This window comes from Bombina bombina, chromosome 7 (assembly GCF_027579735.1).
Source record: "Bombina bombina isolate aBomBom1 chromosome 7, aBomBom1.pri, whole genome shotgun sequence".
In the NCBI taxonomy this organism is placed as follows: Eukaryota; Metazoa; Chordata; class Amphibia; order Anura; family Bombinatoridae; genus Bombina; species Bombina bombina.
Genome location: NC_069505.1, coordinates 308,045,781 through 308,064,253, shown reverse-complemented (window position 1 = coordinate 308,064,253; position 18,473 = coordinate 308,045,781). Strand labels below are relative to the sequence as shown.

At 41.2% G+C, this 18,473-nt stretch overlaps 1 protein-coding gene across 3 annotated transcripts in view; it reads right to left on the bottom strand.

Moving 5' to 3' along the window:
- IL5RA (interleukin 5 receptor subunit alpha) overlaps window positions 1-18,473 on the bottom strand; it is a 117,852-nt gene that overhangs the window by 59,943 nt on the left and 39,436 nt on the right. For all 3 annotated transcript variants that reach the window (XM_053720929.1, XM_053720928.1, XM_053720930.1), the window contains exon 9: window positions 5,765-5,861. In XM_053720929.1, the coding sequence (XP_053576904.1) occupies window positions 5,765-5,861 (97 nt within the window). The remainder of the gene's footprint in view (window positions 1-5,764; window positions 5,862-18,473) is intronic.

Below are 18,473 nucleotides of genomic sequence, written 5' to 3'. Positions count from 1 at the left end.
CACTGTTTCCTCTGCTCCCTCGTCTGATTGCCAAGATCAAACAGGAGAGAACTTTGGTGATTTTGATAGCACCTGCGTGGCCTTGCAGGACTTGGTATGCAGATCTGGTGGACATGTCATCCTCTCCACCATGGACTCTACCTCTGAGACAGGACCTTCTACTTCAGGGTCCTTTCAACCATCCAAATCTAATTTTTCTGCGTCTGACTGCTTGGAGATTGAACACTTGATTTTATCAAAGCGTGGTTTCTCCGAGTCGGTCATTGATACCTTAATACAGGCGCGAAAGCCTGTCACCAGGAAAATCTATCATAAGATATGGTGTAAATATCTTCATTGGTGTGAATCCAAGGGTTGCTCATGGAGTAAAGTCAGGATTCCTAGGATATTATCTTTTCTCCAAGAAGGATTGGAGAAGGGTTTATCAGCTAGTTCCTTAAAGGGACAGATTTCTGCTCTGTCTATTCTTTTGCACAAATGTCTGGCTGAGGTTCCAGATGTTCAGGCATTTTGTCAGCCTCTGGTTAGAATCAAGCCTGTTTTTAAACCTTTTGTCCGCCATGGAGTTTAAATTTAGTTCTTAAAGTTCTTCAAGGGGTTCTGTTTGAACCTTTGCATTCCATAGATATTAAGCTCTTATCTTGGAAAGTTCTGTTTTTAGTAGCTATCTACTCGGCTCGAAGAGTTTCGGAGTTATCTGCTTTACAATGTGATTACCCTTATCTCATTTTCCATGCAGATAAGGTAGTGTTACGTACCAAACCTGGTTTTCTGCCTAAGGTGGTATATAATAAAAATATCAATCAGGGGGGGGCGGAGCCAACTGCCGAGCCAGCTAGACGTGTATGCTTGTAGCTCCAGGCTCATAGATAACATTTACTAATTTATTTAGCGTGTACAGAGCCCAAACTTGTTCTAAATTACTCTAAAAGATTAAAGCTACCTGTAATATTTTACTAGGGGCCGAAGCTAACTTAATCAAGGAGCGCAACGCTGAAACTTATCTTTACGCTACCCCACACAGGCGTACCGGCTGGAGCCTATATCTCAACAATATGGAAGCCCTTACAGTTTGGGAACAACGTACCCAGCAAAGCTTAGATCAACACTTTCGAAGCATGAAAGAGGACCTGATGTCATTGTTGCTAGCGCTCACTCCGCAGGGAACCCACACGGAGGAGGCCGTAGATCCGACACAACTCGCCGAGGCTAATAAGACAACAGCTGAGCTTGTGCGGGGGATCACCTCTGGCAGTGACATGCCGCACTCTGAACTTTGCGAGATGGATCGTCTACTGCCTTTTCCCTCTTCGCAGCCCATCCAGGTGAAGCCGGAACCCGGTGAGAATATCACTGCGACAGCAGTGTGCACACTTGTTATGCCGCCATCTTGGGCCTTACATACTCACCCCCCTCCTCTTGGGGCCGCTGCCTCTGTCCCGGGAAACCACTTCTATGGAGCTATAATCACACCGACATCGTTAGCGCTGCAGAGCTTGTTCAAAATTACTCCGTTAGCAGACACATTCCCAGACACCGGTTCCGGCTTCTTATCGAGATATCTCCAGTCTCTCTGGTTATCAATTCCCCAAATTCTAGGATCAGGGTCTTTATGGCCCTACTGGAACCTGAGAAAATTTTGGGCAACGACTCATGATTCCAGTGACATTATTTTCAAGCTCTCAGGAACTTGTTGTGCCTTCCTGTTACTTCAAACCTCCCTGAGACTTTCTCATCCAATATGGACTTCCTATGTAAGGTCCTCTGTTTATCAGTTTATGCCTTATAATGTTGGTTAAGCATGTCACAAAATCTTGCAACTTGGGTCACTCTGCCTTATGGCTTCAATTTCTTTATAATGTTTGCTCCGCCATCTTTCATGATTAGATCTTTTGCCTATGTGTTTCAACGGTTATGTTTTTGTGTCACTTGCAGGGAGCACATTTATTCTCTTGCTGCTAACTCATATATTTATAGATTGTAGTCTCTACTGTATATATAAGCCATGAAAGTTACTGATTAATATAAGTATTCTGCTGATGAAACTCCTATTACAGGTGAAAGTTGTGTAGCTCAACTTAGTATATTATCACATTTTATAGCCCACACGGATGTATACCTGTAGATGTTTATGTTATGATAATGATCCTATGATTAGAGACTCTGTATACTGAAATTCTGACTTACAATCCTCTCACTTGGAGCCGAGCTTTAATATTATCTGCAGATAAAGAGACTAGATTCATATTCTATTTAATCTTACACTTATGTTTGCTAAACCTTTTGCTATCACCAGATATGCTATATCCGTTAAAATGTAGAATGAGCCGCACTATATAGTTCATTTCTCCTCCTCAGAAGGGCACATGATTAAGTGTTAGCAAGGCATGAAAAGATATATTTAGGAGGACTCGCTCAGACGGTATTTAATTGCACTCTCTCTCACATGAAGCTTTGGCCTGAAGTTAGCTGCAGTACCTCCTTTTATTTATATCTGAATAGTATATGGTGCTACCTCTCTTAGTAGAGGAGACTTTACGAAGTTATTAACAGGACAATCCACCCACTTTTACTGGGCCCCTCTCCTCCCTTTCCCGCCGGTATCTATTGCCTGCGGGTCATATCCCTCCTCCTTTTCCCACCCTGCCTATAGGTGGCACTCCCCCAGGAGAGGGGCTCATACCGAAGCCCTTCATGCTTCATATATTTTAATAATCCCCCTCACACATAACTTGGGCAACAGATAAGCTAACCCCTTTATTTTAGTCTGTCCCCATCCAGCTTTACTGAGATTTACTCTCCCATTCCTAGCAAACTCTATTACTTCAGTGGATGACCTCCTCATCCTTCATCCCACCTCATAGTATTCAATCTCACTTTATGTCATAATAAGACACTGCTGGGCTGTGTTAACTGGGAAAGCACGGCTCAGCATAACAGATAAATTAATGATCTTGGTTTGGGACATGTATGCAGTAACTCATAGTAGTTATAGTGTTGGAGAAATCTGTCTATGTGGGTGCTCTATTTATATTTATCTATGAGGTACAAAACCCTACTCTCTTTGGTTCGTAGGCTCATCACTTGTTACCATATAGTTTAATAAGCTTGACTCATGTCCATATCACAGGGCCTCAAATTGTACCTGCCTCGGTTCCAGGTGAAACCACCCTTTCTATTTTATCATTAGTCTATTTAGTAACTTAGATTCACACATATTTTATAGTATGCATACTACTTCTCTATAATATATATGCCATGGTTATATTCATCCTCCTTCTGTTAGTTCCCTGCCTCATAGAGTTAAATAGCATTGTAGTCTACACCCTTATAACGTTTTGATTGGCTCCGCCCTCCCATCTCCCCTCTATTTTGAGCGGCTTTGGCCCGCTGCTTCCCCCCCCCCGTTTATACAGGCCTACGGGAGGCCTGATAACAGCCAACTCCCTACCTCTTACCCTTATTTAACTGCTAGAACACCTTTATTGTAGAGTGGGGACCATTAGTTCTCAGTTATAAAAAAAAAAAAAAGAGGCTTCATTTATGCATGTTCCAGTCACACATGTTGTTTATTTACAATTTTACATTTCAGGTTAAAGATCACAATGCTGGTACTATAACTTATGTTACCCTTACTCTTCTGTTTTTGAACCAATTAAGGATGTCATGTCACCGATCCCAGCTTCCATACAAGTAAAGCACTATTATGGATTGGACACTGAGATATCAAAAGCTACATTAGTGCACCAACGGTTTAATCCTTGTTTACTCTCGATATGTGAACTGCATAAGTTTCTTTGTTTTATCTCTGTGTATACGATATTGTGCCTGGATATATTCTTTGTGTTGTTTATATTCAATGCCTCAAATAAAAAATTATTTAAAAAAAAAAAAATATATATCAATCAGGAGATTGTTGTTCCGTCACTGTGTCCTAATCCTTCTTCAAAGAAGGAACGTCTATTACACAATCTTGACGTGGTTCGTGCTTTAAAGTTTTATTTACAAGCTACTAAAGATTTTCGTCAAACATCTGCATTGTTTGTTGTCTACTCTGGACAGAGGAGAGGCCAAAAGGCTTCGGCAACTTCTCTATCTTTTTGGCTAAGAAGTATAATCCGCTTAGCTTATGAGACTGCTGGCCAGCAGCCTCCTGAAAGAATTACAGCTCATTCTACTAGAGCGGTAGCTTCCACATGGGCTTTTAAGAATGAGGCTTCTGTTGAACAGATTTGTAAGGCGGCGACTTGGTCTTCGCTTCATACTTTTTCTAAATTCTATAAATTTGATACTTTTGCTTCTTCAGAGGCTATTTTTGGGAGAAAGGTCTTACAGGCAGTGGTGCCTTCCGTTTAAGAGCCTTCCTTGTCCCTCCCTTCATCCGTGTCCTATAGCTTTGGTATTGGTATCCCACAAGTAATGGATGATCCGTGGACTGGATACACCTTACAAGAGAAAACAAAATTTATGCTTACCTGATAAATTTATTTCTCTTGTGGTGTATCCAGTCCACGGCCCACCCTGTCATTTTAAGGCAGGTGTTTTTTATTTTTAAACGACAGTCACCACTGCACCCTATAATTTCTCCTTTCGCTTTCTTGTCTTCGGTCGAATGACTGGTAGGTGGCAGTTAGAGGAGGAGCTATATAGACAGCTCTGCTGTGGGTGATCCTCTTGCAGCTTCCTGTTGGGAAGGAGAATATCCCACAAGTAATGGATGATCCGTGGACTGGATACACCACAAGAGAAATAAATTTATCAGGTAAGCATAAATTTTGTTTTATGTGTTGATATGTGTATATACACATATTAACACATAAATATATATGTATATAGTCATATACATATATATTTACATTGTTGTCACACAGTTCCCATAGGGGCCGAATTATCATGCTGTGAATGCAGCAGTTTCCACACAAGCCTTCAGGCTCGCCGGAAACAAAAGTTAAGAATCAATGGTCATAAGACCGCTGCTCCTTAATTCATCCGCCACCTCTGAGGTGACGGATAGCAATCATCCCAATCAGATACGATCAGGATGATTGACACCCCCTGCTAGCGGGCGATTGGCCCCGAATGTGCAGGGGGCGGTATTACACAAGCATTTCACACAAAATGCTTGTGCAATGATAAATGATGAAAGCTTATGCTGTCGGCATTTATCGATGTCGGGCGGACATGATCCTCTACAGCGGATCATATCTGCCGACAATGGATAAATCGGCCCCATAGACCGCAATATAAAGGCACTGTTAATTTCTTCTTTTTTTTTCAACACCTCACTCCCACCAACTTTAAAGTGTCAACTGGAATAGACCCATTGACTATGCCAGATTATTCTAAAGTCAAGGAATAATCCTAATAATTGCAAACTCAATAAGTAATTCAGATTATTTACATGGTCTATGAAATAAAATTTACAAGGAAATGCTTTGTTACCTTATTACATTTAGCTCAGATGAAAAGAGAGGGGTGATACATCTGCATCACCTCACCAGAAGAACCACCCCCTTAAAGTGTATCTGGACGAGGACACAAATACAATGACAGATATGCAAAGCAGAGAATATAACCACCTACTTCTAGTTCTGCTAGGTTTAATTTGGCCAGTCCTGTTTACAGTGGGGGAGTGTATCAAAAATGAATCAAAAGTCAAACATGCATATTCCCGCTTGAATTGGCTAGTCATAGACAGCTACCTAATGAAAAACCTTGTTTTTCTACTGGATAACTAGATGTACAAAGACTTAACAGCCTTTACCTAACACACAGGAGAAAAAGCACTAGTCCTGCCACGGTCAGGCACACAGTTACAGCAATCACATATGTTGTCTCCACGCTGTCCTCTCTAGAAGTTCCTAAAGAAACAAAAATGAAGGTGTCTTAAAGCAAAACAGAAGCTTAAGTAACATTGCACGTAATCCTTCTTACAACCGCTATGACCCCTGATCACATTAAATGATATATAGTTCTCCTCCCCTCATTATACTGTAGCACCCTGATTATGCCATGTCATGTCATCTTCTACCTTACCCCATCCCATTTACAGAAGCCACACTACCCAATATTATCTATTTGTTCATGCAACTGACTCATTAATTGACTAACCCAACTCTAACTATTACTACTCAATACCATTATCTTATCCTGCCAATTTAAGTAGACTTTCGGTCCCACACACTCTGGGATTACCTCAGGAAATCCACTGATCCTATATGATCTCATCTCTCTCCCATCCAGTCCTATAACACCCTCTCTGTACTACCCTGATAAACTCACTCACCCATCCATCTCATACAGTGATACCTCTCACCCACCCTGTCCTAACACACTTTCTCTATCCCACTCTATGGAACTTCCCAGTATACCCAATCATCTTATACAGTGATACCTCTCAGTCTCACCCATCCTGTCCTTACACACTTTCTCTATCCCACTCTCTGAAACTTCCCAGTATACCCAGCCATCCAACTATATCATACAGTGATACCTCACCCATCCTGTCCTCTAACACATTTTCTCTATCTCACTCTCTGGGATTACCCCAATAAAGCCAGCCATTAAATCATATCATACAGGATGCCTCTCACCAACCCAGTCATCTACCATACTCTCTATATCCCACTCTCTGGAACTACCCCAATATACCCAGCCATCCAACCATATCTTACAGTGATACCTCTCACCCATCCTGTCATCTAGCATGCTCTCTCTATCCCACTCTCTGGGACTACCCCAATAAACCCACACATCCAATCATATCATACAGTGATACATCTCATCCATCCTGTCATCTAGCACACTCTATCTATCCCACTCTCTGGGACTACACAATATACCCAGCCATCTAGCCATGTTTTACAGTGATACCACTCACCCATTCTGTCATCTAATATGCTCTCTCTATCCCATTCTCTGGGACTACCCCAATAAACCCGCACATCCTACTATATCATACAGTGATACCTCTCATTCATCCTGTCAACTAGAACACTCTATCTATCGAACTCTCTGGGTCTATCCCAATATACCCAGCCTTCTAACTATGTTATACATTGATACCTCTCACCCATCCTTTCCTCTAACATACTCTCTCTATCCCACTTTCTGGGACTACCCCAAAAAACCCAGCCATCCAACCATATCATACAGTGATACCTCTCACCCATCATGTCATCTAGCACACTATCTATCCCACTCTCTGGGACTACACCTATAAACCCAACCATATCATACACTGATACCTCTCACCCATTATGTCATCTAGCATACTCTCTCTATCCCACACTCTGGGACTACTGCAATAAACCCACACATCCAACCATATCATACAGCGATACCTCTCACCCATACTTATATATATATATATATATATATATATATATATATATATATATATATGTACAAACAAAAGGGAAAGACATTCAATCTACAAGTGCCAACCACATACCCGGAGGGCCGGGGACCCGCTCCGGGGGTCATCTGTACTGGATCTGAGTGACCTTTAAGCCACATCGATAGATATTGATCAGAGAGGTGCCGGTCTGTGGTTGTCAACTCCCAAACTCAGCGACAAGTACCAGATGAGCGGAGGAGATATAATCTCCAGGTAAGACCGCTGCATAGAAGCTCTGGTGGGCAAGGAGGATTGGGTCTATAGGGGCCGCAATTAGTTAACAGCGCTTGGAGAGCTACCGTTAGACTTGGGCAACATAACTCTTAGAAAGCAGTACCGGAGCAAGATTTCCCTATATAACACACACACAGGATTTAATATTTGGGGATAACGCAGACCATATGTTGACAGGAGAGACCCTAACATATTAACTGTGAATAAGCTGGGAAACATCTAAATTCACTACACAGAATTTGGCACAAAACTCCGCCATTTTGGGTGTCCTATTGCGCAGCTAACTTATTCCTCTTGCCGGTGGAATATGCTGCAGTCAGCTCACTTAAAGACCACTTAAAACATATATAACCATATGCTGGACTCTACAAGCCCCTGCATTATCAATACTAATACAGCTCCCAAGAACGGCTATAAATTTACTGAGGTAGGGATTGGAGTAACTTCTCTGCACATTACAGCAGTTCAATTTCCTCCTGATTTAAAGGTACAGAGTGGATGTATTAAGACTTTTGAAGTCCATTGGTTTGCTATTGCCTTTGCAACATCAGAATTGAGACGTTAGTTCTGTGCTCCAAATACACATCAAATCTGATTCACCATTTTGGCTGCCCAGCTAAACAGATCCATTAATCCATTTATTAGGAGGAATGTGCTGCAAGTAGTCAAATTACAGGAGGAGCAAAGTAACTTAAAACCTACACAAGCTTTTGCTAGGACTGGTAATACATGTGATATTAATAAAGTCCAGAATAACTGAAACATATATTTTACAGTAGTAGTTTAAGTGACTTTATTGATTATCACGCAAGCTTATTTTTCCTCTGATCTACAGACACAGTGTGGGTCCAATTGGACATAAAGAAGACACCTTTTTGATTTAGGCCTTACAATGCATGAACCGATATATTAACCCTGCACTCCAATTATACTCCAGTTCGGTAAGGCGCACACCTCTCCCCTTTCCTGCTGTGCGACGTCGCAGCAGGTCATATCCACTCTCATTTTCCCGTCCTGGTCCAGTGAGGACACAATCCCCGAGGTGTTGCGCCAACTGGAAATTCTCCACCGAAGGAGCATCACTGGCTTATGGGTTCTTGACATCCTTAAAATTTCAGAAGACATAGTACAAGAATTGATAAGGCGCACAGCCTAAATCATGGCCTCACACTAAAACCCTAAGAAGGGGGAGAAGTGGAGACTCTAAGCAACTACAGCAACACTCGAAGCTAGCTCAAGCTGTCTGAACAGGTGACCTTGTTCCCAACGGGGATCAGTTCATCTAAAACTGGTTGAAAGAAGTTGCTTCTCCAAACATTTTTTTATTGGATTGCAATCTTATTAACAGAGAAACTTCCAACTTCCAGTCCAAAATGGCACACTCCAATAAGAAAAAACACCAGCAAAGATTGGGAGAAGGTCCCAAACGTACAGTAGCGGACCATTTTAACAACAGAATGCTCTCTGACAGAGATGGATCAGATGAAGAATCCAGAGATTCGCACTCCTCATACAAGGAGATACCTGATGCAGAGAATCTCCCTAAAGGGAAATCATCTCAATCTGATTCCAAAGTTCTGGACTCAATTAATGCATTGTCATCTAAGATAGATACCCACTACACCTCCCTCAGGAGTGAAATCTGGAAATCTGTGGCGGACCTGAGAAGAGACCTAAACATACAGAATGAAAGGACGGAAGCTCTGGAGAGGAAACAAGAGGATATGGTGGTTGATCAGGGTAATGTGCTTGCATACGCCCAATCATTAGCAGAGATTATCAGAATCTAAGATGGCTGACAATGAGGACAGGTCCAGAAGGAACAACATTAGGATAAGGGGCATTAAGGAAGATGTAAGCCCTTCTGAGCTACCTGAGTACCTATTGACCCTTTTTAAAGACCTCCTGGGCCCTTTTCAAATCACGGACGCTTTGATTGATAGAGCTCATAGAGCCATTAAACCGAGAACAATGGCTTCAGAATTACCAAGAGACGTCATTATACGCCTCCACTATTTCACTTTTAAGGAAAGATTGATGAGGGCCTCATTTTCCAATAAATCTTTCACTGAAAAATACCCAGGAGTCCAGCTGTTCCCTGACCTCTCCTCTTTTACCTTAGCAAAAAGAAGATCATTTGCACCTATCACCCTCAGATTGAGGAAAGCTGGGATCAAGTACAGATGGGGCTTCCCAGTAAGACTTTTCTTTCAACACGAAAACAAGAGCTATGTCATTTCTTCGCTTGAACAGGGCCTGAGTTTATTGACAACCCTGGGAATGGGGCAACAGGCAGAAGGCCCAAATCCTATTCCAACCCTCCAAAGGGATTTAAGGCCGTCCGCGGCTGAATGGCAACCCCTGCCAAAAAGACCAAGCAAGCAACAGGAGAGAGTCTCAGCAGCAACGACAGGGGAAGGAGTTTTCCTTTGAGTCCTTCAACAAATTATATTGAAATTTCCTACACTGGGGTTGAGCAACTTACTCCCCAAAACAAAGTGTTGCTAATAGGTGGTGATGACTTGCAACACTAGGAGTTTAAGACAAATTAGCTTGCTCTACAGAGACTGAGCAATGTGTGTCCAGGTTATGTTTGGCCCCATATTAGAAGGCATGAGACACATGAACTATAGTATTATCATAATTTATTTGATTCATCACTACTACAGACTTGTGAGAAGGATTAACCAACTTTAATAATGTTTTTCTATGTAATGTTATGTTGTTTTCTCCCTCTCCTTTGCAGGTTTTTGTTTCTCAAAGATAAGATGAGTCTATTACCAGGTTTAAGTTTCATGCAGGATTGGGTTACAGGGTCACTAGACCTCAGAATGTATAATGTTAATGTTGGTTATATGTAAGTACTCTTTTTTATGTAGAAAACATGACTACACTCCTGCACGCATGAAGGTACAATATATTTGTCAAAATGTATACCACCAATACTGTTTTTCTTTTTAGTTTAGTTGCAGAGTTCACCTCCACACAGATCCTCCCCCTTTCATACCTCTCACACTCTTTTTCACTAGACCCAATTTGGCAGTGCTATATAGGAAAATAAGGGGGAAGTTTCATCTCTCCTTCTTTCTTTTCCCCTCTGAGGTGCCTGAGAGATATCGCTAGACCTTACAACCTATACTTCCTGACTAAACAAATTTGGTCGGCTCACGACTTCATTTTTAGTGTGCCTGATTGCATGATAAGAGAAGTAGTGGTACGTCATAACCAAATTTTACAAGCGGCCTCCGCCTCCCCTTCTTCTTCTTTTTTCCTTTTTCTTTTCTCTTTTTTCCTTCTTTCCTTCTCTAGACCCCTCCATCCTCTATCCCCCTTTTCCTCCTCTCTTTTTACTCTATATTCACCTTCTAACACTATGGAGTGAGACGTAGCTTCCAGATTTACATTAGGAAGTGTAAACGAGTTTAGACCTTTCAGTTACTGATTACAGTACACCTCTCTCCTGGTCCCTACCCTTTTGCTTCCCTTCTTTATCTCCCTCTCTATTTCCCTTTCACAACCTCTACCTCTATTCATGTGCCAAGAAGTAGTCTACAGTTATAAATTAGAAAGGTTACATAAGGTAAAACTTCTTAGCTATTGTTCACCCTTACCATAAGTGAACAAATAAGCGGTGTTTACCCGCAATTGTTACTATATTGTTATAAGTTGCCCCTATATCTCTTTTACATTTATATAGAACTTAAAGACGGTTCATTAAGGTAAGCTGCTGCCAGTGGACAGAAACCCTCTTCAATATATTAGCCCTTTTTTTTTTTTTTTTTTTCTCTCTCCTCTCCCTTCTCCTCTTCCCTACCTCTCTCCCCTGGGCCATCCCTTTTCACTTAGACTTCCTTGCTTCTGAGAATGTCAGGACTAAAGTTTCTCACTCCTAATACACAGGGCCTAAACTCCCCGACTAAAAGAAGTCTTCTCCTCAACCAGCTTAGACGGAACAAAATTGACGTGGCATTCATTCAGGAGACTCATTGGCAGCAACAGAGAGGTGAGGTATTGAAATTTCGCAATTATTCACATGTCTACAGAGCCTCCCACCACATTAAATCTAGAGGTGTAGCTATTTTGATTAGGGATTCAGTAAGTTTTGAAGAAATCTATTGCGAATTAGACCCTCAGGCACGATATATTTTCCTAGTATGTAAGCTTAACGATACTCTTTTTACCTTAGTTAATATATATACGCTCCCAATGTAAAGCAGACGCAATTTCTTTAAAAAATACTTAGGCGAGTTACATCTATCAGGCAGGGAGAACTATGTATGGGCGGAGATTTTAACCTCACGTGGGACCCTTATTTAGATAAATTAGTACCTCCTACATTTAAAAAAGATAGGTCCTCACAGTCCAAAGCAAATGCGTTCCGGAAGGTGATGATCCAGTTCCAACTATATGATGCTTGGTGGGCGTATAATACATCAATGCGAGACTATAACTTTTATTCAAACCCTCATGGATCATTCTCCAGGATAGACACCTTTTTTGTCACAGCCAAACTTTTAGATAAGATAGAGGGATCCAAGATTCTCTCGATCTCTTGGTCAGACCACCACTCTGTAACACTGGAGATGGGTCCGATCATTCCAAACGAGGGCTATACATGGAGATTGGCGGACTGGCTGATTCAGTAGAACTGCCCAAAAACGTATAGTGGTTATTAATAGGGGAGACTCTAGGGTTTCATCACCAAAAGAAATCGGCCTAGCCTTTTGTAAATTTTATAGCTCTTCATACAATATCCAGGTAACACAAGACAACACAAACTCATTGAAAGATGCCATAGGCTCTTTCTTGAAGAATTTAGAACTCCCTGCTCTATCTGACGATAATGCAAAATTCCTAAAAGGCCAAATATCGATTGAAGAGATTAAACTAGCAGTTAGACAACTTAAGACAGGGAAGGCTCCTGGCCCAGATGGGTATACGGAGAAATTCTATAAAACTTTCACACATCTTGTTATACCTATATTACACAGATTCTTTAACGAGATAATGAAACAAGGGACAGTAGCCCCAGAGTTTTTGGAAGCAAACATAGTTACATTATTATAACCGGATAAAGACCCAGCAGAATGTGGGAGTTATAGGCCCATATCATTAATAAACGTTGACACCAAATTATATTCAAAGATATTGGCCAATCGCTTAGCTAAAGTAGTACCAAAACTGATACACGGGGACCAGGTTGGTTTCATACCAGGTCGGGAGGGACCAGATAATGCCAGAAGACTGGTTCATATAATGTCAGAAGCCAAAAACAGAAAGGTTCCCCTCCTCGCCCTGTCACTTGACACGGAAAAGGCGTTTGACAGGGTGAGGTGGGACTACTTATGGGAGACACTAGGGAGTTTTGGTATTCCAACCCAATTTACTAAGGCAGTGGGGGACTTGTATTCCTGCCCTACAGCAGTGGTGAGAGGCGTAGGCTTTCAATCCGAAAAATTTAAGGTGTCAAATGGAACCAGGCAGGGATGCCCCTTGTCACCCTTATTATTTGCACTTGCTATAGAACCGCTGGCTCAAGCTATTAGAGGAAATAATAGAATAGAGGGTATCACATTTAGAGACTCTACGCATAAAATTGCGCTTTTCGCAGATGATGTCACTCTTTTACTGACCTCACCCAAGACCTCCCTGCTTGCCCTTATGGAAGTCATCAAACAATTTGGAGAACTAAGCTTCTATAAGTTGAACTTATCTAAAACCGAAGCATTGTCAATTGGGATCCCGGACTTAGTAGTCTCTGACATCAAAAATAGATACAATTTTAAATGGATGGAAAACAGCATAAAACATCTGGGGGTCTATCTAAGCCCCGATATGACCACAATGGTAGATAGAAATTTCACTGATAGAATGCAAGAGTTTAAAAAGATCCTTGAATCATGGGAGTACTCTGAAATTTCGTGGACAGGCAGGATTGCCTCTGTCAAAATGTCGTTCCTTCCAAAAATCACATATCTTTTTCGATGTATTCCTATTCAAATACCCAGATCGATAATTAATCGATTACAAAGTATGATATCAGCATATATCTGGAGGGGTAGGAAGCCGAGGATTTCAAGCAGCATCTTGCAAAGAACCATCAAACAAGGAGGCTTGTCGGTACCGAGTATTTTAGCGTACCATGATGCGGCTAGGTTATCTCACATAATGGGATGGAGTACTGCAGACTCTAATCTCAGATGGCAAGAGGTTGAGAGTGACACCCTGCCGCTAAATATGAAACTTACAGACCTGATCTGGATTCCTGCCCACTACCGAGACAAGCTCGGAATAACTCAGCCAGTTATATTAGATGCCCTTAAGTTTTGGGATAAAAACAGACATAGACCACATATAGCCCCACACCCGTCCCCCATTCATCCTGTGGTGAGTGTAGCCTGGTGTCTCCAAGAAGTCCATATGAATATATGGCTAGAACTTAGGGAAATGTTAGCTGAAGATATACATGAGGGAATAGACCACTTCTCACTTAATTCCTTTATGACAAAACATCACATCCCTAAAAAATTCTATTTCGAGACACTTAGATTGCTCAGTTTTTTAAAGAGCTGGGGATTACAAAACAGTGAGTGGAGGGAAAGAACTAAATGGGAAACATGCTGGTCATCTGTTCATAAACCTAAGGGCATGATGTCTTTCCTCTATTCCTTATTAATGGGAGAACAGGCAATAACGAAAACCGAGATTCATCTGGCGTGGGAAAAAGACTTACGTGTGACCATTGATTTAGGAGATTGGCACAGAGAGATGATGTTTGCTAGGAGATATCTTAATTGTTCAACACTTTGGGAAACCCATTATAAAATAGTCTGCAGATGGCATTTGGTGCCTAAGCACTTACATCAAATCTATCCTACTTCCTCCCCGATGTGCTGGAGAAATTGCGGTCAGATAGGTACTTGGATGCATATGTGGTGGGAGTGCCCTCAGATTAGGTCCTTCTGGCGGACATGTATGAAATTGTTAGGAGATTTACATTATAATCTCCCTTTTTCTCCTACTCTCAGTTTGTTGCACTTAGGCTCCTCTAGAATGCCTTTGCCGAGAAAGATCTTCCTGATTTACTTCTTCACAGCAGCCAAATTAATAATTGCTAGAAAATGGAAACAAGCTTTACCTCCCTCCATTCAGAATGTTGTAGAGCAACTCACATATATGAAACAAATGGAAAAATATGTATATAACATAATGGGGAAGACTGACCTACATATTAAGGTGTGGGAGGGCTGGACAGAACTCTATGGGGAATAGCTAAGAGAAGGTGCAAGCAGTTAAGAATAGAATCTTTAATCATATCTGCATCATTCAAAACAGACCACTCTAACTCCCTTTCCTCTCCTCTTCCCCCTTACATCCCCATCCCACCCCTTCCTCTCCCCACCCCCTCCCCACCCTTTTTTTTTCTCTAAAAGAAAAGAAAGGGAAGAGAGAAAGGGAAGAAAAAAAAAAAAAGAAGGTTATAGGGTTTCAATAACCCTGTTGTGTGTCCACTGGTAGGTGAAAATTCTACACTTTCTAACCCGTTCTCTTATCTTGTTCACTAAGTAGGAGCAGCTTGTTGTGCCTTCCTACACTATGCAAAGTATTAGATAATAAATACATTTTTATATTATACTTAGTTTATCACTCTATAGGATGTATAAGTTTTTCTGGATGTTCAAATTACAAAAAGTTTTTTTATGTTACAACATAGGAAACAAAATGAAAAAGAGGTAACTCTAGAATGTGAATATTTCATTTTGTGTTTGCATTCAATGTCTTAATAATGCCTTGTATGTAACATGTTTCAGAATGATACAGAATGTTTATTGTATTTTATCCTTTTATTTCTGGTATTGCCTCAATAAAAAACTTTGATTTAAAAAAAAAAAAGGGGAAAGACATTCAAACAAAGAATACTATAAACAGTAATTATCTGATTATTAGATATCTAGTAGAAGAAAAAAAAATTCTTATGTCTCCCATTTTAACAAAAATATTAACATAAACCAGTGTGAATCATGCTGCTAAAATTAAGCAACCAATCGATTAAGAAAACAAAACAAAAAAAAAACCTCTCACCCATCCTGTAAGATAACATACTCTCTCTATCCCACTCTCTAGGACTACCCCATAAAGTTTGGCATAAACCCAACCAGCCAACAAAATCATTCAATTATACCTCTCACCCATCCTGTAAGCTAGTGTACTCTCTTTATCCCACTCTCTGGATATACCTCATAAAATGAATCCATCCTTTAATCTCACAAATTGATACCATTAACCCACTTTCTCCTTTTTAAGTCTTTCTGCCCCACGCTCTTCAGAAGTACCCATTGGCATCCACTCGACCCACACTTTTCTATTAATACAGACTAATTATCCCACTCTCTTCAGGACTACGTCAAAGCTACATACAATATTTTTATCCCATCCTGTAAAGGACTAATATGTTGTCCATATATTTCCTGTCTCATGGTACTAATGCTCCTGAGTTTGAATTAACAACTTTTCATCCTACCTCAAATTCTGTCGTTCTTTACAAGAACACACAAGCTTATAGATGCAAAAGGTTATCAAAACAGTCTAAAAAGCACATATGCATATATATGTCAAGCCTTTATCCAAATGTATTTATAATATCACATATACAAGTATGTGTGATATTGTAAGTAATTTAGAGATGCCCTTGTTATAGATAGGCATATGTATTTAAAGGGACATGAAACCCAAATTATTTATTTCATGATTCAAACTGAGCATGCAATTTTAAATAACTTTTATATGTATCTATTTTATACCGTACATTTAGTGTAGCCTTCGCCGGAGCATCCTCTGCCCCGTTACCACTTTCTGTTGGGGTACCTCAAGGCTCTGTCCTCGGTCCCCTTCTCTTTTCAATCTACACGTCATCATTAGGTTCCTTAATAAAGTCCCATGGGTTTCAATATCATTTGTATGCCGATGACACCCAAATCTACCTCTCTGCACCAGACCCTCCTCCTTCCTTACTAACCCGTGTCACTAACTGTCTTTCTCATATCTCATCTTGGATGTCCTCTCACTACCTTAAGCTAAATCTCTCCAAAACTGAACTCCTTATTTTTCCCCCTTCTTCCAATGTCTCCACTCCCAAAATTGCTATAACTGTTGATATTTCCATCATTACTCCTACCCCACATGCCCGATGTCTTGGAGTCACACTTGACTCAGATCTTTCCTTCACTTCTCACATTCAGTCCTTGGCTAAAGCCTGCCACTTCCACCTTAAAAACGTCGCTAAAATTAGACATTTCCTTACACAAGATACAACTAAGATTTTAATCTACTCTCTCATCCTTTCCCGCCTCGACTACTGCAACTCCGTCCTCTCTGGTCTACCTAGCTGCCGCATAGCTCCTTTGCAATCCATTATGAATGCCTCTGCCAGGCTCATCTTCCTTACTTGTCGATCTTCATCTGCTGTGCCTCTTTGCCAATACCTTCACTGCTTCCTCTTGCCTCTAGGATTAAACACAAAATCCTCACTCTGACATACAAAGCTCTCAACTGCACTGCTCCCCCCTACATTTCAGAACTTGTCTCCAGATACTCTCCCTCCCGTCCCCTTCGATCAGCTCAGGATCTCCTCCTCTCCTCCTCTCTCGTTACTTCCTCACATTCCCGTCAACAGGACTTCTCCAGACTGGCCCCCATCTTGTGGAACTCCCTGCCTTGCTCCACAAGACTCTCCCCTAGTTTTAACAGCTTCAAGCCCTCCCTAAAAACTCTACTATTCAGGGATGCTTACAACCAACACTAACCCTTCCTAACTCCATTGCTTTCCCCTTGAACCCCTTAGAATGTAAGCCTATGAGCCCAGCTGTTTGCAGATCGCCTTCATAAGAGCCGACTACAACAGTGAAACTCTCGGCAGGGCCCTCTACCCACTTGATCTCTGCAAAAGCTATCCTGTATATTGACTATGTTTACAGCGCTACGGAATCTGTTGGCGCTCTACAAATACCTGATAATAATAATATTATCTAATTTGCTTCCTCCTTTTGTATCTTTTATTGAAAAGTACACCTAGGTAGGCTCAGAACCTGCTGATTGATGGCTGCAAATATATGCTTTTTGTCTTTGGTTTTAAGCTATAGTATAGTATAGAAGTGCATTACTAATCCTCTAACAAAGATTACCAAAAAAATGAAGTAAATTGAAAAGTTGTTAAAAATTATGAGGCCCATTTATCAAGCTCTGTATGGAGCTTGTGGGCCCGTGTTTCTGGCGAGTCTTCAGACTCGCCAGAAACAGCAGTTATGAAGCAGCGGTCTAAAGAACGCTGCTCCATAACCCTGTTCGCCTGCTCTGAGCATGCGGACAGGAATCGCCACAATTCAACCCGATTGAGTACGAATCGGGTTGATTGACACCCCCTGCTGGCTGCCAATTGGCTGTGAGTCTGCAGGGGACGGCGTTGCACCAGCAGCTCTTGTGAGCTGCTGGTGCAATGCTGAATATGGAGAGCGTATTGCTCTCCGCATTCAGCGATGTCTGTCAGACCTGATCCGCACTGTTGGATCAGGTCCGACAGACATTTGATAAATAGGCCTCTATATGTTCTATCTGAATCACCAAAGACATTTTTTGGTTTCATGTCCATTTAAGGATGTATTGATAACTTTTTGCTGTACATAGCACCAACCCATGTTGAATACTTTTTTTTCCTTATTCACCCAAACTTTCTGCTGCAAATGCCATGCTCATATTCCAACTCTACCCCTGTCTGTGCCAATTTCTGTTCCCAATGACCCATAATACTGTGCACTCAAATTACATCTACTAAACCTTCAAGCTC